General features: G+C 60.9%; 1 protein-coding gene across 11 annotated transcripts in view; it reads right to left on the reverse strand.

Annotated features, from left to right (window-relative positions):
• Nucleotides 1-697: 697 nt before the first annotated feature.
• ADGRB2 (adhesion G protein-coupled receptor B2) overlaps nt 698-21,287 on the reverse strand; it is a 36,312-nt gene continuing 15,722 nt past the window's right edge. For 3 of the 11 annotated variants that reach the window (XM_068539375.1, XM_068539370.1, XM_068539376.1), the window contains exons 3-31: nt 18,254-18,337; nt 17,835-17,999; nt 16,456-16,620; nt 15,686-15,850; nt 15,436-15,603; nt 15,260-15,361; nt 14,994-15,100; nt 14,012-14,206; nt 13,768-13,836; nt 13,582-13,690; nt 12,923-13,253; nt 12,451-12,556; nt 12,214-12,257; nt 11,808-11,934; nt 11,246-11,349; nt 11,036-11,138; nt 10,198-10,348; nt 9,953-10,022; nt 9,509-9,575; nt 9,293-9,378; nt 8,891-8,989; nt 6,642-6,813; nt 6,229-6,324; nt 5,850-5,889; nt 4,553-5,172; nt 2,120-2,155; nt 1,758-1,856; nt 1,602-1,658; nt 698-1,186 (exon numbers count right to left, since the gene is read on the reverse strand). In XM_068539375.1, coding sequence (XP_068395476.1) covers nt 1,001-1,186; nt 1,602-1,658; nt 1,758-1,856; nt 2,120-2,155; nt 4,553-5,172; nt 5,850-5,889; nt 6,229-6,324; nt 6,642-6,813; nt 8,891-8,989; nt 9,293-9,378; nt 9,509-9,575; nt 9,953-10,022; nt 10,198-10,348; nt 11,036-11,138; nt 11,246-11,349; nt 11,808-11,934; nt 12,214-12,257; nt 12,451-12,556; nt 12,923-13,253; nt 13,582-13,690; nt 13,768-13,836; nt 14,012-14,206; nt 14,994-15,100; nt 15,260-15,361; nt 15,436-15,603; nt 15,686-15,850; nt 16,456-16,620; nt 17,835-17,999; nt 18,254-18,337 — 3,923 coding nt within the window. In that variant the 3' untranslated portion in view covers nt 698-1,000. Of the gene's footprint in view, nt 1,187-1,601; nt 1,659-1,757; nt 1,857-2,119; nt 2,156-4,552; nt 5,173-5,849; nt 5,890-6,228; nt 6,325-6,641; nt 6,814-8,890; nt 8,990-9,292; nt 9,379-9,508; nt 9,576-9,952; nt 10,023-10,197; nt 10,349-11,035; nt 11,139-11,245; nt 11,350-11,807; nt 11,935-12,213; nt 12,258-12,450; nt 12,557-12,922; nt 13,254-13,581; nt 13,691-13,767; nt 13,837-14,011; nt 14,207-14,993; nt 15,101-15,259; nt 15,362-15,435; nt 15,604-15,685; nt 15,851-16,455; nt 16,621-17,834; nt 18,000-18,253; nt 18,338-21,287 lie in introns of those variants that run through there. The other 8 variants (XM_068539371.1, XM_068539378.1, XM_068539374.1 and 5 more) reach the window with 8 other exon arrangements.

The raw sequence follows: 21,287 nt of genomic DNA on the forward strand, positions 1-21,287 counted from the left end.
GCTGAGCTCAAGCTTCCAGTCCTACTAGGAGGGTACTGATAAAGGTGAAGTCCCAGCCCTGTCTCTGACTGTGGCCTTGAGCAAGTCACTTCCCATCTCGGGCCTCATTTTCTTATCCACAAAATGGGCCACCTAAAACTTTCCTGCAAGGTTGCTGTGACGGGTCCAGGCCGAGGGTGTGGAACTCCTAGCACAGAGCACAGCAGGAGACCAGGTGCCTTAGACAACAGCTAATACTAAAAGAGCTTCTTCTGTGCCAGGCACTCGCTAAGCTAACTTTACATATGTTAATCTGTTTCATCCTCGTAACAACCCTATGAGGTAGGTACTGTCACCATCCCCATTTCACATATGGGGAACCTGAGGTCACTAAGCTCTGCCTGGCCTCTGGGCCCCAGTGAAAGGCAGCCATGACCATCACAGCCAATGGGGAAGTCCTACTTCAAGGGGCCCCACCCTACATTCCCAATCTGCTTACCTCAGGCCCCAACAGGGGAAGGGTTGTGTCCAGGGTCACCCAGGGAGTCAGGGGCAAGGATGGAGTCAGAGCCTAGGCCACCCCCTCCCAGGTGGAGTCAGCCTGACCCCATCACAATTTGACAAGACCGAGCGAGGCGAACCAAAGAGATGGAGGAACAAAGTTGGGGTCCCAGGGCTGGGCCTTCCCCTGGGGAAAGCAAATAGCTCAGCAGCAAAATCCACAGAGTGAAGTTTATTCCCAAGAAAGTTCCCTCCCCGCTCCCCAGCCCGGGACAGGGACAGACAGGCTGGGGGTGAAGATGGGGCTCCAGGGGCTGAGGGGCCTCTGAGAGACAAGGAAGGGCCCTGGTCCCCCGGCCACGCCGTGTCTGGCTCCCCCAGCCCAGCTGAGTCCACTGTGCCTCCCTGCCCAGCCCTCGGGAGAGGGGAGGGGGCGCTGGCTCCTGGGTAGTTCCAAAGTGGAGTGTGAAAATAGAGAGATATATAATATTTATACGCAGTGGGCAGTCCGGAGTGGCACTCACACCTCTGTCTGGAAGTCACCATCCGGTGGTTCTGTGGGCTCCCAGGCTGCTGCCCGGTGCAGGGCCAGCCGTTCTCGGGGCTTGGGGGGCAGCGAGCCCAGCGTCATAGACTTAAAGGTGCTCCAGCTCTGATGTCGCCGCTGTTGGGACAAGCCGGGACGCTCCCCTGGACTGGGTTTCTCCTGTGGCGGGGAGAGGGAAGGGCCCGTGGCGATGGGCCAATACCCTCTCACCCACTGTACAGAAGAACCAACTGAGAAGGCCCAGGGAGGGCCAGTGACGCCCAAAGTTACCGAGCAATCGGGTGCCAAAGTGGAGTTCAAATCCAGACCCGCCTGGCTCCAGAGTGGGGTTCCTGATCCCTGTGCTCAAAGTGGCCCCCTGAGACCATGTCTTCTGCTGCCCACCCTCCTCAAGATCCTGATGGAGCTCCCACCAAAACCCCCCATCTCCTAAAAACCCCAGACTGTTGCTTATGCCACGGGCAGGCCCTTGGTGAGGCAAGCTGAGGCTGCCCAGGCCGGGGAGGAGGGCAGGGAGGGAATGAGTGCCTCGAGGCCCACCTCCCCCCACCCCACCCCAGCCTGGGGCACTTACGCTGGACACGCTCCGTTCGGCTGCCCCACCTGAGGACACACTCCACCGCTTCTCCCTCTGCAACGGGGGCCACGGGTCAGGGTCTGACCCCAGGGGCCACTGTGCCAGGTTGGGCCCCGAGCTTCAGGCAGGGGCAGTCACAAGAGGAGCCCTCACCTTGGCCGTGGACTGGCTGCGGTAGCGGTCGAAAGTGTGGAATTTCTGGTTGAGCTCATGGTAGAGTTCCGAGTGCCGTTTCCGGGTGTGCATCACCTTCTGGGAGCCACAGGGCGTCAGGGCAGGTGCTCCCCACGGGACGCTCAGCATCCTGGGTCCCCACATCCCTGCCTGCTGCCAGCCCCTCTGGGACAAGGCCTGGCTCTTTCTTCACCCCAGAGCTACGGGCTTGGGCAGTTGAGGGACCGCCATGGGGTCAGGCTCTGCACTGGGGCTTGGGCTAATTTTAGGAGGGGACCCTCCAGGGACAAACCGCCCCCAGCAATCCCAAACCCAACACATACATACACTGTAGCACTTACCTCAAAGTCCAGGTCTGAATACCGTAACTTCTTTCGCTGGGAAGGAGCAACAAGGAAGCAGTGAAAGAGAAGAAAACTTTTTACCATGTGCAGGGGGCTTAGAGTGAGGAAATCTGCTCTCCCAGGGTCTGCCCACTGTACCTTCCCCCAGCCCAGGCTCAGGAGCTAGGAATCCTTTAAAGGACAGCCCTTGAGGTTGTGGAAATGGGCTTGGGGCCTGGGAAATGAGGTGCCAAGGCGCTACCCCACCACAGGACTGCCAGGGGCACACACAGGCTGGCACACGCGTAGACATGCACCTGCACGTGGACCAGATGTCACAGCGCAGACTTGCAACACGGCGGGACACAGATCCCCACATGGGATCACAGAGCAGACCCTCCTTCCTCTGTGTCCTGGATCCTACCCCTCTGTCCTGCCCCATGTTGCCCCATCCTCTCTGCCACCAACGGGCTCCTCTCTCCCTGGAAACCTCCACTTGTCCTGCAAATACAGGACGCAGGGTTACAGAAACCTTCCTTTCACCGCACTTTGCCCCTTTTCCTGCCAAATTTGGCCCTGCCTCCCCTGGCCTCCCTCCCTCATGCCTCTCCCGGCTCTCACTTGCCCAAGACCACCTTCAAGGCCCCAGTGGCCTACGCAGCATTCGGTGCCACTCAAGAAGGAGGCCTTAGAGTCTCAGAATGTTGGCGCAGGAGTGCTCACAAGGCCAAGACCAACCTTCTCAGGTTACACTGGGGAAACTGAGGTCCAGAGTGAAGGGACTTGCCCCACAGTCCTCAAGGACGCCGCTAAAACCGCCATCTAGATCTCCCCAGTCCCAGGCCTGCAGACACGCTCACCACCACTGGCGGTGGTGACACCCCTCTCCTGGTCCTTCCACCTCCCTGCCTGCTCTTTCTTCGCCATCCACCCTGGCGTCTCCAACTCTCGGCCCCCGCACTCTGCCCTGCGCTCTCCCCTGCCCTTCACCACACACACACACACACACACACACACACACACGCACACGCACACACACACACACACACGTCCTCCCCGTTCCCAGCCACACTGCACTTTCTGGAGGCAGCGGGACTCCTCTCCCTGCTCCCTGATGCCCACGGGCAAGGCACACACGGCTGCGCCCAAGAGAATAAACTCTAAATTCCCCCGCCCCAAACACGCTCCTCCGCCCCATCGCAGTTGCCCACACCGGAATTCTGGACGTCATCCTTGACCCCTCAAGACTCTGCCGTGTTTTTTGCTACCTCCCACACAAGGAGCCCAGGGCTGGTCCCTCCTCAGGGGCCCAAGCATGGACAGGTGTCCCCAGAACAAAACCTGCCACGATGCTGAGCGCTCCCCTCCCCAGTTCCCGTGTCAAGTTTTCTGTCTTTGTGACGCCTTCCTGTTTCTGCCATCTGCGGCAAGAGCAGGCACCAAATGTTCAAGAAACATTTCGGGAGAAAAACTAAACTTGCAAACCTTCTAGCTGCTAACTTAGTTTTCTCTGTGGGGAGGAAGGGGAGCTGGTTTCTGGGGCCGAACATGAGCAGCCAGTGGTGCCCGAGCTGTGACTCCTGACCCTGTCCTCATCCACACCCTCCTCATCCCTCCAACGAAAGTTCTAGAGTTCTACAGTGGGCCACGACCAACTGCTTGTTGCCAGTGATTCCCTGCAGGGAGCAGGCCTGAGGAGGTCAGAGAGAAGGTGGGACAGCCACAGAAAACACACAGGCAGGGAAAGAGATGGGCTGACATTTTCTCAGGAAGAGAGGGGCAATTACCACAGGCCTATGGGCAGTGCCTGAGGCTGATTTCAGGAATGATACCAGTAGCAATCCCCAATCATCTAGCACTTTCTACCTGCTCCACACAGAGATAAATATTTTATATCAATTAGTCCTCGCAACAACTCTACCAAGAGGCTGCTCCTGTGTTATCCCCACTTTACAAATGAGGAGACTGAGGCTCGGAGAGATTAAGGCGAAGAGAGACTACGTGAGCCTCAGGGGAAGATTATGCTCCAAATCTCACTGATCAGCAGCGTCCAGATCTGAAGTTGGGGACTCAGAGACCCAGGCTCTCATCCCCTATGATGTGGCTTCCCTAGCAACAGAGCACCAGGCCTGAGCCACAGGCCCCTTAAAGGAGGGCCCATCCTAACCGGTCACCCCAAAACAGGCACTAAAGCAAGTGTGAGCACCTTCGAGAAGTGCACCCTCAGCGCGTGGCGTCCAAGCCCATCTGAGGAGCTCAGAGGAGCCAGGATTCCCTTGGAGCCGCCGTGGGCACAAACGGAGGAGAAACGCACAGCAGATATACTCCCCAGGACTTTGTATGAGGAGGCTGCCGGCTGTCCCTTCCCGGCTGCTGCCAGACGTAGTCACAGGCACCCGGGGGCAGGCCTCCCACCCCCTCACCCCCCGCCCGTGCCCAGCAGCCCCTTACCTCCAGGGAGCCCAGCTTCATGGTGGAGCCGGGCACGGTGCGGGGCATGGTCCGGCTGCGCTCCCCCGGCTCGGGCACTTGGCGGGCGCTGGGTGTCGGCGGTGGTGGTTGGAAGGTCATCCCGTAGGGGTTCTGTAGCGACCCGTAGGCAGGGCCCAGCCCCAGGCCCGAGTGGTCCACAGACAGGAAGCTGGGGTAGCCTTCGGCATGGCCCAGTGCCTTGGCAGCCCGCCGGGGGGTGCCCTCGGGCCGGGCCCGTGGGGCGTCCTCGCCACCTCCGCCCCCGCCGCCGGGCTGCAAGCTCAGAGTCCTCCGGGGCAGCACCATGTAGTCCCCGTCGGAGCCCGGCTCGGCAGGCTGCAGCCACGTGAGATCCAGCTGCCGCAGGCCACCCTCCCCACACATGTACACAGGGTTGGCCTCCTGGGGGGGCGGTGGCTCCCCCAGCCCTGGTGAGGCTGCCATGGGCACCAGGAGATTGCCAGGCAGCGGTGAGAAGCTGAGGCTGCCCTCAGGACCCACGAGGCAGGACTTGGGCTCCTCGTCCTCGTCCAGGGACAGGCGGGACAGTGTGCCCGTGATGGTGGACGGGTTACAAGTGTTGACCTCCTTGAACAGCACTGGGGGCAGGAGTGGAGGGAGGTAAGTCCGGGGGAGGAGGAGCCCCCAGATGCCCTTGCCCAGGCTGAGCAGGTAGCAAGCCCCTGAGCTTGGACAGCAGGGGAAACTGAGTCCTGGCGTGATGGCTGGGTGGTTAACACAGGGGTTAAGAAGGTGTCTATCCCAGAGGCCCACAGCAAGGGAGGGCGAGGAACGAAGCCAAGGCCCAGCTCCCACAGTGCCCGGGTGCGGGTCCTGACCTCTGACCCGACAGCCCCAAGGCTGTCAAAAGAGCCTTGCTCCTCCCCGCTCCCTGGGCAGCTTCTCCCCAGGAGACAGAACTTGAAGGAGGTTCTGGTAAGAATCATGGAAATGACACAATGATATAACAGCCACTTTGTGCCGAGCACGCGGCTAGGCACTTGACGTCCCCCAGTTCACGTAAGGCTCCCACCCACCCTGGGAGGACAGATTTCTCTCCTTTATAGGTGGTGTTAACTGAGGCTCCAGGGTAAGCTGTTTGCCCAGAGTCATACAGTGAGTGGTGTTCACAGCCTTGAATCCAACTCAGGGTTGCCTGACTCAAAAGTTGGACCCCGCAGCCAGACGCCTGTCAGGGCCTTCCTTGGTGCGGCTGGGGGCCCTCCCTTCTTGCCCCTCTCTGGGGCCATTCTCGGCTCTGCCCTGGCCCACTCACCTGTCTGACAAGCCAGATCCACATCTTTTTCAAAGTCTGACTATAAGCAGAGAGGGAGAGAGCAGACAGGCAGAGAGAGGATCCATGTATCAGGGTGGGGGGGATGCAGGCCCCTCCCTACCCACCCAGAGGGTCTGCCTCTGTTGGGCACACTGCCCAACAGAGCAGAGGGGCCCCAGGCGTGGTCTCCTCCAGCCACACCTGACAGCAGGAAGACTGAAGGGGGGAAGGACTTGCCCAAGGCCACCCAGCTGTCAGTGGCTGAGCCTGAATCAAACCCAGTCTCTGTTCCTTCCCTGCCATAGATGAGGCAGGTGAGGGGTCTAGGGCAGGGGGCACTCAGAATGCACCTGTGCCCTGCCCAGGCCTCCTCACTCACCAGGATCTGCAGCTGCCCGTTCTTACACGAGTCGGGGGAGTCTTCACTCTCATCGGCCCGGCACACGCCCATCTGGCACTTCACCACATCCTGGACCTGGGGGCAGCAGGTGCCTGCTGGGCCTGAGGCTGCCACAGGGCCCCCCGCCACGGTTGGCTGTGCCTCCCACCCCAGGCACCCAGACGGGTGTGGAAGGAAAGAAGCGCATCCAGCCTAGGGGAGGGGAGAAGGAGCCCCAGGGGGCCGAGGCCAAGGCCAAGGCTGCCCAAGCTACCAGCGTGCACATCAAGGGCTGCCCAGCTGGGGACCCGGTCGGGCCTCAATCTTCCCCATCTGCACCCATCTGCACCGTGGGGACAAGCGAGGGACTGGCATGGTCGGGGGCGGACAGGGGCAGGAGAGGCCCAGCCCACCTCTCGGCGCAGAAAGCAGTGCACAGCCGTGATGACAAAGCCCTGCGCGGAGTTGAAGACAGCAAAGAGGGCCTGGAAGAGGACGGAGCGGCGGTCTGTCATGGCCAGGACGGCGGACATCCAGGTGAGCGCCAGCAGGGGCAGCACCACGCAGGAGCTCCAGAGCGAGGCCCTGAGGACAAGGCAGAGGGTCCGTCAGGGCGACACTCCAGGGGACAGGCTGGGCGGAGCCTGGGCCTGCACTCAGCCTGGGGCCCTTAAGCTGCCCACGACTGGCAGGGCCCCAAATGCCAAGACCTCAGTAATGTCCCCAAGCAGGGAGGCTGAGGAGCCGGAGGCAGAGAAACAGAACAAAGACAAAGAGCAGAAAACTGGGGGACAAGGAGAGGGGGAGGGACAGACACACCGACACAATGGGACTGAGCCAGAGGCAGCATCAGCGGACAGAGACAAAGCAGGTGGAAAGAAACAGTGGGAGAGAAGAGGAGGAGGGAGACAGATACAGACGCTGTGAGTTTCAGCCACAATTTGCACAGAATCACAGGCCTGGGCCACATCCCCAGAGAGTCTGGGAGGGGAGGAGAGGGAGAGGGACAAAGAGAGACGGCAGACATGGTGAGAGAGCGGATGAGACGGGCAGAGACACACAGGAAGGTTAAATCGGCAGAGAGGACGGAGGACATCACAGAGCACAAATCTTTGGGGAGAAGACGGGGGGCCAGGGCAGCAGAGGCTCCTCCCCTTCAGCTTCCCAAGGAGGAGGTGCCAGGCTCCCAGGGCCTGCTCAGAGCTGGGCAGAAAGATCATAGCTGGGGCTGGGGGTCAAAGCCAGGGTCAGGGCCAAACCCACACATCCCCGGCCTCCTTGACAAGGGAGGGCAGAGAAAAAAGGCAGAGGGGCCCAGGCATCCGGGCACCAGTGCCAGCCCGCCCCCACCAGCAACAGCCCACGAGCGCACAGTAGGGCAGTCTTGCCCTACTGGGCCAGGTGCTACACCCTGCCCACTCTGCCTCATGAACACCGCCGGTGGGAGAGTCAAGCAGGGGTGGGCACAGCTCTGGACAAGGCAGAAAGATGGGCAGGCAGCCAAGACCTGCCCTAGGAAGAGCGGTCCAGGGCTGTTCAGCCTGGCAGGGGGCGGGCACAGTGGTCTCCATAGGCCCCGGGGGCAGAGCCAAGACTAAAGAGAGGACCTAATCACAGCCATGAGGGCTACCACTGATTAACCACCAATTCTCCGGCAGGCCCTACACCAAATACTTTACATACATTAATCACACTGTGACCAAAACAACTCCAGTAAACAGGCATGGGAATTATTATCCCAATTTACAGATGAGGAAACTGGAGTGTGCCCAGCTGGGCAGACAGAGACAGAGCCGGGATGCAAACCCAAGTGGCGCCTCAGAAGCCCAAGCTTTTAACTGCTAGTTCTGAGAGACTGAGTCAGAGAGGCAGATGGGAGCCCAAGCGAAAGGGAGCTTTCTGCTATACAGAGGTTCCCAGAGACGGTGCCAGCCGCCTCCAGAGGCAGTGAGCTCCCTGATCCTGGAGGTGTGCAAGACAGAGCTGGGCCCCCACTGCTCAGGGAGGGTCAGCTGGATTTCTGGCCCTGAGTGGGAGGTTGGGCCTGAAGCCCTGAAGTTCATTCATTCATTCTACTCTTGTGCAGCTGGGATTTTAAGAGTCTCAGCTGCCCGGGGACAGCTCAGTGAAATAATTCCCTACCTCCAAGATTCTCTGTCCTCCAACTGATTGTAAGATTCAATGCCTCTGAAATTCTAAGTCTCAGATTCTATGACAGATGATAAGACTCTATGATTCACTCATTCGAACATTCTTAGCTTCTGATTGTCTTATTCTAAGATTCTACCATTCTAATTCTGAGGTTCTATGGGCTCAAAAATTCTAAGGGTGGAAGATTCTATGAGCCTCTGTAGGTTGGGGCTATAAGGGGGAGTGTGTGTCTGTGCCTGGATAAAATGTAAGCCGGGGCTGGGGGGGCAGGGCCAGGGAGCAAGGGGTGGGCACGGGAATCCGGCATTTTCTGGAAGGCACAGACATTCATTCCCTGTGGCCTCTTTGCCATCACAATGTTGAGCCCTTGAGAGTGCATGGCAGTTGGCGGGGCAGGGCAAGCTTTCCAGGGCACTGGGCTGATATCCCTCCTCCCCCCACCATGGGCACTGCCCCCCCTTCTTTTGCCCCCTCCCACCCCCCCCCCCTTTCCCACGGGGGCACAACTAACATGGCGTTCCTGGCCGAGGCTGAGCTGAGCAGGGGGCTGGGGACCGCTCCACACGCTGAGCAGGGGAGGAGCAGGCTGGCCCAGGGGCACCGCTCCGACCTCGGGGGCGGCACAGACATGGGAGAAGGGGGGAGACACACGGGAAGTGGGAAGAGATGGGGCAGTGTGAGCCCCGAGTGGGGTGGGAGGGGGAGGGCAGATGAGAGAGAGAGAGGTGGGTTAGGGTGGGCGAGGGGCTGCAGCTGAGCACACCGGGTGCCCACCTTGCCTGCACCCTTGATGCACCAAGGTCAGGGAGCCCCGGTCGCATCATCAAGCCCTGAGTCTCCAAGAGTGGCTGTGGCCCACCCTCCCTACAGCATTTCCCACAAGGCCAAGTCACAGCGAGCCCCCTCCCCTTACCCGGCCCTCTGCTTCTTGGACTTGTCTGAGATGCCATCACGAGCCATGAGCTTGTTGAAGACGATGATTCCGATGAGCATATTCACCTGGGGGCCCGGTGGAGTGGGGTAGGGGAAGACAGGATCACCAGATGCCCTCCTGGCAGGGAAATCCCCAGGTGGAGGAGGTAGACCCCCTGGGGCCATGCCCCTCCCAGGATGCTGCAGGGGCACATACCAGGACAATGACAGCTGCTGGGCCCACGAAGGCATAAAGCAGACCACCCTCCAGAGAGAGCCAGCAGCTGGGGAGGGCGGAAAGAGGGGGTATCAGACAACCAGTGGGCCCGCTCCCATGCTCAAACACCATCCCTCAGGGCTCCCTGAGCTGCCAGGTCACCTTACGCATGGGGCAGGGACCCAGACAGGGTGAGAGCGAGCCACTGACTGTTGCTGAGACCCTCTAACAAGGGCCCTGGGGCTACCAGGGTTGATCCCTGACCTAAATGGTTCTGAGATTATCCAATCCCAGCACAGCCTTTTATAGTCAGGGAAACAGGCTGAGACGGGAGAATGTGCCCAAAGTCCCACAGCAGGAGTGGGCCAGGATCACAGCCCGAGAAGTCTGGAGGCCTATCAGGTCCACTGACTCCCGCTTCCCACCCCGGGAAGGCCCACGTACTAGCTGGATGTACCGTATCCTTTGGTGCGGGTAAAGCCGACCGACACGGCCACCACCAGGGCAGGCAGACCTGGGGGAGCGGGGGAGCCAGAGTGAGATGGCCGCTCGTCCTCAGGGTCCTTCATTCTCCCAGACCCCCAGCCCAGCTGACCCCTGTGCCCAGAGAGCAGGGCCGGGGCCGGAAGCTCACTTGCTGCCCCTGCCCCCAAGGCCCAGTGACAGGGTCCAGCACGAGCCCTGCTCACCCCAGCCCAGGCAAAGGAAGCGCTTGCGGACGAGGCGGGTGCGCATCCGTCCGATGACAGCCAGGTAGGACTGCCAGGCCTCAGTGAGCACCCAGCAAAAGGACGAGAGGAAGAAAAAGTGCAGGAAGGCGGCTGTCATGGTGCACACACCCTGCAGGGAGAAGGAGAGGGAGGGAGTGGCCCTGAGCAGCCGCCAGGGTGGGAGGCGCCGGGCTTCCCACGTCTGCTGCTGGGCGCTGCCACAGCCGCCCACCTGAGCTCCGCCTCCCACAGAACCCTGCCAGGCACCCCCGTCTTCCTGCACCCACACACAGCACGACACAGGCCCGGTGACACGCACACGGCACTCGGCATCCAGGAGGCGGGCGGGCAGGCTGCCCACGCACAGACGGGGCTGTCAGGGAGGGGGACAAACAGGAGTGCCTGCCACGTCATGGCCGGGTGGGCCCCACGTCTGGCACCAGCAGGGCTGGCGCTGTGCAGAGAGGGCCGAGGGGGCATAAGGGACAGCCAACACAGATCAGATGCGGGCAAGTGGCACAGGAGGCTTCGCTTGGGCTCCCACATGCCCGCAGACACGCCCAACACACGTGTGCACAGGCGCTCGGCTCACGTACACGTTCACAGATGTACACAGACATCCCTCACTGGAGTACACACACCCCCTCTCCGACTCCCTCATGTACGCTCACACACTATCTCCCACACACACCCTCACCCAACACCCAGCTTGAGTGTCTACACACATCCGGCACTTAGTTTCATACACACGAGCACACGCGCCATCCCCCCTTCGCCCCACTCTCACACCCCGGCCCCCCTGTGAGCCTGCACCTGCCTTGCTCAGCACCCGCGACTGGCCCACGAGGATCAGGATGTTGGATGCCAGGATAGATAGGCAGAAATTCAGCAGGATGATGGAGCGTTCCGATTTTATAAACCTGGTGGGGCACAGTGGGCAGAGACAGGGGAGCTAGCCCAACCTGGGGTGGCAGGCCACCTCCCGCCCCGCCCCTCGCCCCCCCCAACCCCCCACCGTCCCACCTACCTCCAGAAGGCGGCATAGATGGCAAGGAGGGTGAGCAGCGCCATGCAGGACACAGCACAGCCGATCACAAGGGGGACCGAGGGGGAGCCCGCCAGCTCCAGGGTCTGGGGTAGAGGGGCAGACCGTCCGATGGGTCACTGGGAGAGGGCAGCTACAGGGGTGCCATCGCCCTCCCCACCTCCTGTCTAGGACAGACTGGCACCCACACCTGTGTCACACCCACACACATTAGGGGACTCACCACTGCCTCCACACGTGCACAGAGCAGACCCAGTCACGTACGTGGACGTGTATTTATGCTGTCACCCGCACTCTTCCACACACAACCAGACACATGTGTGTGTGTATATGCATGCAAGCACCCACTGCCACACACCCCTGGGCATGTGTCATCGCTGTGAGCACCATCCCAGGGGCACAGACTTCCACGTGCAATCCCACAAGTACACCCACGCAAACGCCACGTGGGATCACCCAGATCCCCGCCAGCACTGTCACAGATGGCCACTGGCACCCAGGAGCCTCTTCTCCGGCCCAGCCCAGGCACTTCCCTCCCACTCACCAGGTCCTTGGGCGGCTGGGCCAGCACAGCAAAGGTGGACAGGTGCTGGCACTGGCAGCGAGTGTGGGCTGCCTGGGTCTCCAAGGTCTGGCAGCTCTCAGTGTCCCAGTCCCCTGAACTGGCATCTCTTGGGTGGAGGGAGAGGTGGAATGAGCCCCAGCCCAGCTCCATGGCCCCACCCCCAGTGCTGGCCACTGCCCAAGGACAGGTGAAACCCAGAGCAAGGCCACATCCAAGAGGCGGGCAGGCAGGCAGGCAGCGGGAGCCACAGGGTTTGCCCTTGATCCCTCAGGCCAAGGATGGTGCCAAGGCACCCTCCCTCTGGCCTTCCAGGCAGGACATCCCCTCCTGAGGGAGGAGTCCCAGGGCTGCAGCCTTCCCCACACAGAGCCCCTGCCCAACTCACGCTCTGGAGTAGTCCCAGCTGGCACAGTGGGGATCCGTGGTGCCCTGAGGAGCAGAAGACCTAAGTGCAGCGTGGGTGGGAAGCTGCCCACCCGTGACCACCCCCATCCTGCCATGGCAGGCCCCACACAGGTCAGCGGTTCAGCCTGCCATCAGGGCAGACCACCTGCCCATCAGACAGGCCTTTGGCTGCCCCGGCTGGGGCATATCCACGGTCCCCGCCCAGGGCCCCACTCACGTTGATGATATAGGAGAGCTCCACGGTGATGAGGGGCTCAGCTAGTGGCTGGGTGGGGGGCCTCACAGTCACTGTCATCACCCTGGATGTGACGGCCAGCGGGGGCCTGGGGGACAGATGCTGAGGTCAGCTCCTGCCAGCAGGTGCCCAGACCCAGTCAGGAACCCTGAAGGTGCTTTGGATCGAGGGCAGGAGGCTACCATGGTGCCAAGGCCAGGGGAAGGCCTAGAGTTCAGTGGGGCCCAGGACTTTGGGTGAGGTCTAGAGCTCAGTCCAACAACCCCTGCACCTCCTCTGAAGCCTCTGGGAGCTGCATGGATGTCTTGGAGAAGCACCTGTGTCCAGAGCCAGGCGAGGGGTCCCTGAGGCTGCAGATGGCTCTCTCTGTGGCCAGCACGGGCTCAGCCCTCCTTCCCTTACCTAGGCCTCCCTGGACCCGCAGCAACCCCATCCACCCCTCCCAGGGACTCACCTGGGGGGCGGCAGGATGAGGCCGAGGGTGCGGTAGAGCACAGCACCAATCACAAAGTAGGAGGAGGACTCCTCAGGGTCTGCCGGGAGGAGGCGCTGGTGGGAGTGGCCCGGGCCAGGGGGCACGGTTCCTGGGCCTCTCCCCCTGCCAAGGCTGCCTGCTGCCCCGGATGCGGCCGGCTTCCCTGGGGAGGAGAGGCTGAGCACCTCCTTGGGTAGGAAGAGGCGGTCCTCCGAGTACCGCACCCAGTCCTTCATGCCCCGGCGGCCACGCATGGGGAACGTGATGTCGCTGGACACAGCCGAGACGGGCTCTCGCTGAATGCTGATCACTGCAGAGGACAGACAGAGACAGAAACAGAGGGGAAGGTCACAGGGGAAGAGATGAATGTGGGGGAGACAGACAGCAGGAAGGCAGATGCAGACACCAAGGTTGGTACAAACAAAGAGGCGGGGAGACACGTATACAGAGAAACAACAAAGAGACGGAGCATGGGAAGAAACATGGAGACAGAGATACAAATAAGGGGTTAAATGAGGGAAAGGCAGGGCCCAGAGAAAGAGAGGAAGATAGGAAAAGCCCTCAGAAACCATCCCTCCCCCAAGGCATCCTGCGTTCGGCCACATCCAGCACCCCCTCCCCAGCCTGCCTCCTTGTACCCAGGTTATCTGTGACAATCAGAGAGCTCTGGAAGGCCTTGAGAGCGTCGCCCACCAGGTGAATGAAGTCCTCCACGACCCGGAGCAGGTGCACAGAGCCAGGGGACACCTGGGGGCAGACAGGGCATAAGGGACCGAGGCAGGGGTGGGTCATGGGGGAACAAGCCTGGAAGCCCAGCCCCTCACCTGCTGAGCGTCATCCCACTTGTCCTTGTTCTCTGCATCCACCATGAAGCTCACCACCTGGAAGAAGCGCTGGGGAGAGAGCAGTGGGTGTTGGGAGGTCCCAGCCCCAGGGACAGTAGCTTCCCCGCCACAGCCACACCTGCCACCACCCCCCCCAGACTCTGCTATAGGGGCCCGGCCTCCCCCTTCAATCTAGGGCTTCTGAACCTTCAGCCCTCCTTCCTCTTGACAGGGTAGAGGGTACCTGCACGTCATCAGCCGAGGGCACATAGGTGGCTCTCTTGAAGGTGTCAGTGACATTCCTCAGAATGTCCACGGAGAAAAGCAGGTCCCCACTGTAGTAGGTGCGCCGGGCCAGCAGCTCCTGCAGGCTCCGCACCACTTGTGACATGCCCTCGCCCGCCAGCATGCGCTGCCCCTTGGCCAGGTGCTCCCGAAGCTGCCAGTGACAGGTAGGCTGCTGTCACCAGAGTGTCAAGAGCCGGGACCCGCCCCTGGCCCATCCCACTCCAGTCCACCCACCACTTGCATCCAGAGGGAAAGGGTCAGATAGAGATGCTCAAAGGGATCATGGGGAGACAGAGTCTAAGAAAGAGACCCATAAAGAGAGAATCCCCAAAGATACGTAAAGACTGAAATAGGAACAGCAAAAGAAAGAAGGAGCTCAGATATACATATAAAAGATGACAAGCACAGTTGAGGGACAAGGCACCTCCCTAATCCAAAGAGGTCATCACACGCTGGAGTGTAATGCGCTCTCTCTCTCTCTCAAATACGAGCTCCAAGCACAAACACAACAAATACCGGTTACAGTCAGACGAGTACACACAGGCCACGTTCGCTAACAACATTCTTACCCCATGGCAAGCCCTGGGCTGGGCACTGGGGACATAAAAATAATTTCAACTTTGTCCCTGCCTTCAAGGAGCTCCCAGTCTCACAGAACACAGACATTGTGATGAGCACTCATAACACCTAATGACTGAGAAGCTCAGGGGGCTGTAGGAGCACAGGGGGAGGCACTGGAGATAAGGGAAGACATCTGAGAGTCAGGCCTTGAGGGATGAGTAGGAGTTTGTCAGACAAGGAGAGGCACAGCCAGGCAGAAGTGGGCACATTGTATGTACGCCAAGGCACATGGGCACGAGCAAGAATCAAGCTCCCTCCACGCCCACCAGAGTCTGGGACAGATCCTGTGTCGCCCCAGCCCAGCAGGGTGCACTCACTGACAGATACAGGTAGCGGTACTCGTGGGAGATGCAGCGGGCAAAGCTGGGCAGCCCCCAGTAGGCCACGCCCTGGGCACTGAGGAGACAGCGGCGGCTGGCAGACCCTGCACGGGGACAGGACAGAGGGTTGGGTGTGGGGGCCGAGCTCTCACTCACTTCACTCCACACCTCAGGATGGAGGCTCAAAGAGGCTGGGGGCCCGGAAGGGAGCGGCAAGAATGGCGGGTGTGGGAGGCATGCAGGGAGAGCCACCCGCCCCTCACCTGAGGCGTTGGGGGGGCACTTGTTGTAGATGATCTCTCCAGCAGCCGCCTTCTTCCACATCATCAGCATCACGTACTCGTCCCTGCACATCTCATGGAAGGCTGTTGGTACAGCGGAGGGGCTCAGCCAGGCCCAGGCACTTGCCCCCCAAGCCCCAGGGTCCGGTGGGCAATACCTGGACACCTCTTCTCACTGCAGGGCTTCACCTCCTCTCCGGTGCCCTCGCAGGGGTAGCCCTGAGCGCCTGTGGCCTGGCACATGCGGAAACGGCGCTGCCAGCCTGTGTCACATGTCTTGGAGCATAGGCTCCACGCGTTCCACGGCCCCCACTTGCCGTCTGTGGCTGCAGAGATGGGGGGCGTGAGTGGCCCCAGGCGCCCCCTGGGCCAGGGCCGCCACCTGCCCGCCCTTTGCCGTGCACTCACCCGGGCACTCAAGGTTGCCGCACTCCCGGGTGTCAGTGAGGGCCCCGGTACACGTGGCCCAGGCTGGGCCCGCCACACTGCACTTCCGGCTGCGCTGCTGGGTCCCATTAGCACAGGACATGGAGCACGGGCCCCAGGGACCCCATTCTAGCCACTGGCCTTCCACTGCATGGGGAGACACAAGCAGGGTTGGCTGTTGAGCAAGGGGTGTGGGGATGCGTCAGGGCAGAGCACCGCAGGGAGATGGCATTCAGATTTAAATAAGGCCAGACCCACTGGAGAGGGGTGGATGAAGCGGGGCTGGAGGGAGCTGGTGGTGCCTGGGCCTGGGCCTGCCTGCCTGCCACCAGCTCCAGGAACAGAGGACCCCTCTCCACTCAGCACTGAGGCACATGCTCTCTTCTGGCTAGGGAAACGGGCCCCGGGCCACCTTCTGATCTTTGCCCACATGTAAGCCCAGCTTTGTGTCCCCTCACAGCCCAGCTGGCCATGAGCACCAAAGTGCTATGAACAACAAGGGTAGTCCAGGGCTCAGGGGAAGGGGCACTGGCAAGCAGCCCCCTTTAGATGGAATCACAGGGTGCCAACTCCAAGTAGGCTGGGCCAGGTCACCTCCCACGCTGGCAGGTAGACTCTGCCAGTCTCCCCATGCTTGGTCAAAGCTCACTGGGGTTCCCCCAGGGGCAGGGCATTGGACCTGACTTCCTCCCCTTTCCCGACCCCCACCCAGCTGGGCAGCGCCCGCCTGGAAGCCCACGGGTGCTACTGACCCGGGCAGGCGGCCATACTGCAGAGCTTAGTCTGCAGCTCGGGACCCTCGCAGGCCTTGCCGCCGTGCTGGGGGGGCACGCAGGTCCGCATCCGGCTCCGGGACCCCCGCCCGCAGCTGCGGGAGCACAGGCTCCAGGACCCCCACTCCTCCCACACGCCGTGCACTGCAAGGAAGCACGTGGCCGGTGGCTGGGCGGCACCTTGGCCCCGCCCACTGCCCACCCGCCCACCAATCAGGAGCTCCGGCAGCTCTGCCACTGCTCCTCATTGGATCTGCCCTGGGCCCCAGGATTCCGCCCTTTGTGGGGGGTGGGGATGTGGAAGACACAGACTTCTAGTCCCAACTCACACAGGACACTGCCTGTGGACACCCGGACGGGGAGACTAGAATCAACCCAGGAGGGGAGCCAGGGGTCCTCCTCTCCTGGGGGCACAGGAAAGCCCAGGAAAGGGCTCAAGATCTACCCCACCTTACCCCATCCCCATCCCTCCCCACCCCAGATCCAGAGCAAGAATCCAACATGGCAGGCCTGGGGCAAGAGAATGCCCCTCCCCACCCCAAGCGCAGGGACACACAAATAGACATGACCCTCTACGTGGACACTGACACAAAGAGCTCACATTGGAACATGGCTTTGCCCCACCCCTTTGCAAGCTCCTGGCACACCCCCAGCTGCCAAGACCCCTTCCCAGGTAGCCCTACTTTAAGTTCCCAGCCAGGAGCTGATCTGGCCTAGGTACCACTTGCACTCCCTCAGGCACAAGGGGCAGGACCCGCTGAAGCTGCCGAGCCCCTCCTGACGGACAGGCAGTCCCCACAGGCACATGCACATTCTCAACAACTCCATGCTGAACTGAGGAAGGCTTCAGGGTCTAGGGGAGGCTCCCTGGGGAGTGGGATAGGGAGTCAGAGGAGGGAGGGGATGGTCAGAGAAAGCTTCATTTTTTTTTTTTTTTAAGTGGCATTTCTCTTAGATCTTGAAGGACAGGCTGAATTTTAATAGCCAAGGTAGAGGTGGAGGGGATAGGATGAGAATAGGCAAGTGCAGGGTGGTGGGAAAGTGCAAGAGGTGCTGGTGTGGCCAGAGCATAGGGAACACGGAAGGCGGTGAGGGTAAAAAGACAAGCCTTGATTACCAGGACGTAGGCATCAGGGGAGTGATGTGCCCAGAACCAAGCCTGCTGGTGCGGGCCCTGGTCTGATTCATCTGTGTCCCCGATGCCCTGTGCGGGGCTGGGCACGGTGGGGGGGTGGGGGGACAGTCAAGTTTGCTGAATGAAAGGAGGAGGCAGCCAACCATCTTTGGAAGATGAACTTGCCTGAGTCCCAGGCAGGACCCGACCCTGCAGGCAGACTGGGCGGGGAGGATGGGCATACCTGGGCAGGTGGCTGAATTGTTGCAGGGCCGGGTCTCCCGCAGGGGCCCGCTGCACAGGGTCCCATAGGGGGAGGACACGCAGGAGCGGGTCCGCACCTGCAGGCCCTGCCCACACGTCAGGGAACACACGCTCCACGGGGACCACTCCTCAGCCGCTGGGTCGCCTACGAGAGAGGGACAGCGTCGGCGGCAGGGGGCATCTCCCAAGCACTCAGTCTCATAGGAATCCTCCTACCCTGACCCCAAGTGACAGGCTCTTCAGGAGGCAATCCAGCCCTGCCCACAGGCCTCGCATGGCAGAGAGACACGACTGAGCTCCAGGACATAGACACAGACGGGCACACGCCAAGCACACATGCCACCAGACGCCACAGAGTCGGGCCCCCGCCACAGAGGAAGGGAGGCGGGCCCGAGTTACCTGTCTGCGCCATGTACAGCCCAGGCTCATCTGCAGACCTTGGCCACTGGGTTTTCACCTTCGGTTCCTCTTCCGGCTCCTCACCTGGAACACGGAGGTGGTGGCAGGGGCTCAGCAGAGGCCAGCTCAGTCCCGCCAAGGTGGCACAGAGAGGGCAGCCTTGCTCGCCCTCAGCCAGAGGGTCTGGAACCAACTGCAGGTGACGCTGAAAGAGCATCACGTCCTGCCCCCTGCCCCACCACCACCATTTTACAGATAAGGAAACTGAGGCTCAGAAGGCCACACAGGGCTTGCCTACAGCCTCACGACTGTCTTTTCCTCTTGCCTCAGCCAAACTGGGGGAGACTGGAGAGGAGTGGCCGCTCATATTAATGAGCTCTGGGAGGCTTCTGTGCCAAGTGCTGTCCCTACCTATCTCCTTAACCCTCCCCTGGGAAGTAGGGACCATCACCTCCGTTTAAAGATGAGAAAACTGAGGCCCAGAGAGGGGAAGTGACTTGTCCAATATCACACAGCTTGGAAAGCCTCATGTCCAGTCTCTTTCCCCTCACAGGGCTGACCCTAAGGCAGACAAACAGCCAAGGTGAGCAGTTGTGACTACTCTGTAAGCTTGGGACACGACTCATGCCAAGCCAGGGGCTGGGCCTGGGGCCCAGATTCTGCTCCCCAAGCAGCACTGGACTGTGACCCGGAGGCACAGGTCAGAACGCTGCTCCTCTGAGACCTAAGGGCCTGGGGCAGGTGCCTCCATCCAGCAGACCCTACTCCCCACCGCCCTGTGGCCAGCGAGCAGGGGGCGCTCTGGGATCTGCTGCTGCCGCCTCGGCCCCCGCCTCACCGGGCTCTTGGCTGCCCGATTTCTGTGTCTGGTCTAGGCCTCGGAAGCACTGCCAGCTCTGGAGGAGAGGCTGGGAGCTCCCATTCTCCAAAGCCAGGCCCTCCTGCTCAGACGTGAGCTCATCAGGCCCTCTCCCACAGGCTGGGTAGCGGGGATGGTGGCAGACAGGAGTACAGGGGAGAAAGACCCAGCCCACGTAGAGGCTGCTGGGCAGGTGGGATCGGAACAGCATTTTGGGACAGGGCTCAGCCCACGCTGTCCCCAGACTAGAAGGTACTCCTCTCCCCCACTCCCAGGCCCTCTCCTATTTCTGAACACCAGCTCAGCACCGAACAGGCACTCTGTGTTGGAAGGAACCCAAGAAGGCTGTACTCTTCCTGCCCCCTGCCGCCCAGTCCAGGCCCTGCGTCTGAGAGAAAGCTCTTCCTCACCAGGCGTGAAGAGTGGCCACTCTGAGCAAAGCTGCTGTCCAGGGGGCCCTGAGCTGCCACTCAGCCCAGTCTCTGGTCTCATCCACTCCCGGGCCCTTCCCTCCACTTCAGCCACCAGTCCCAGGACCTGATCTTCATCATCCCCGAAACTGCTCCACCATCTCTGAAACCTGCGTCTCCCCAGCCCACAGGACACCTTCAGAGTCAGGCAACCCTGGTCCCAACTGGGGCGTGGACACGGACCAGCTGTGTGACCATGGGCAAGTGTCTTTGCCTCTCTGACCCTGTTTTCTGACTTCTGTAGAACAATACTCAGAATACCCCCTACCCTGAGGGCTGACCTCAGGACTTCCTGACAGGAGATCATGAAGCCCTCAGCACCCTGCTTGGACATGGGGAATGCTCAGAAGGCAGCAACTATCTGGTTTATTTTCACCATCTTCCCTTCCCTCAACACCTCCACCCCTTCAGCACCCTCACGTGCCACCACCCCTCAGCCCCCTGGGCCTCCTCCCTCTGAACAGCATCTGCCATCGCTCCTGGCCTCACTTTGGGCCCTGCCTCTATCAAGACCACAGAGAAGGTGCTGGAACCATGCCTGGCAGCTCCTGAATCCCCTCACCCAGCCTTTCCACCACACCCGCTCAGCCAGTCCCCAGCCCTGGAGACTGTGACAAGCCGCCTTCTCCACGCCCACCCCCAGGCTGCTAAAGAAATCTACAGCTGTGCCAACTGCCACCACGACAGATTCAGGGATGCACATCCGATGGCCGAGCAGGGCTCCCTGCCTTCCCTGTCCCCCACCTCGGCGGGCTGTGCCAGACCTTGACCTCTCTCCTCAAGCCCATCTCCGCCCACTCCCTCTCTGCAACAAGCTCCTTTACAGAGAAAGCAGAAGCTATGACACGGGAGCGCCCCCATCCCGACTTCTTGCCTCACCCCTCCAACTCCCAACTTTCCTGGAGCCCTTGTCTTCACAAAGACCAGCCCCTCATCCCAGTGCTGCCTTCTATTCCTCCCGCCTACCTTCTCGGGGAGGGCTCCACCCATCATCTCCTCTCATCAGCATTTCGTCAGCATTCTCCTCGTGGCAGCCTGGGAACAGATCTAGGCCCTTTCTGTTCTCAGAGGGGCCCTCCTCTGACTCTCCTGCCTTCTCTGGCTACTGCCCTCGGCTCCTCTTCACCATCAATGAGTGGTCCACAGCTGGCACTCCAGTTTCTCACCTGCCACTCACGTCCTGGCTCAGACGTCACCTTGCCTGGTAAATCCACTGCAGTCTGGCTTCTGACCACATCTTTCTGCTGAAACCGTTCTTGACAGAGTCATCAGTGCCCTCCTTGTTGCTAAATCCTATGGACGCTTTGCAGGCCTCGTCCCGCCCGACCCCTTGGCAGCATTTCGCCCTGCTGACTCTCCAGCCCTGAAACGCTCCCCTCCCTGACTCGCCTGGCTTCCTGCTACCTCTGCCCTGCCTCCTTGACCGGTCTGTTTTCATGCTGCTTCCCACGTCAGGCATCCACGCTTTGTCCTGTTTTCACAGGACAACACCGCCCCCCCCAGGCTTCATTAACCCCCTCTGAATGGCTGCTCCGAAGTCGTTGCGCCACCCACTGAACCTGTGCTTCACTCCTGTATAGCTTCCTGCCTCCTGAACAGGTCCCCTGACGAGGTGGGGGGCGGGGTGGGCCCTCAAGCTCGGCGTGTCCAAAATAGGATCATCATCTCCTCTCAAACCTCTCAAACCCACTTGTTCCCCACCTTC

Source organism: Eschrichtius robustus, chromosome 3, assembly GCF_028021215.1.
Source record: "Eschrichtius robustus isolate mEscRob2 chromosome 3, mEscRob2.pri, whole genome shotgun sequence".
In the NCBI taxonomy this organism is placed as follows: Eukaryota; Metazoa; Chordata; class Mammalia; order Artiodactyla; family Eschrichtiidae; genus Eschrichtius; species Eschrichtius robustus.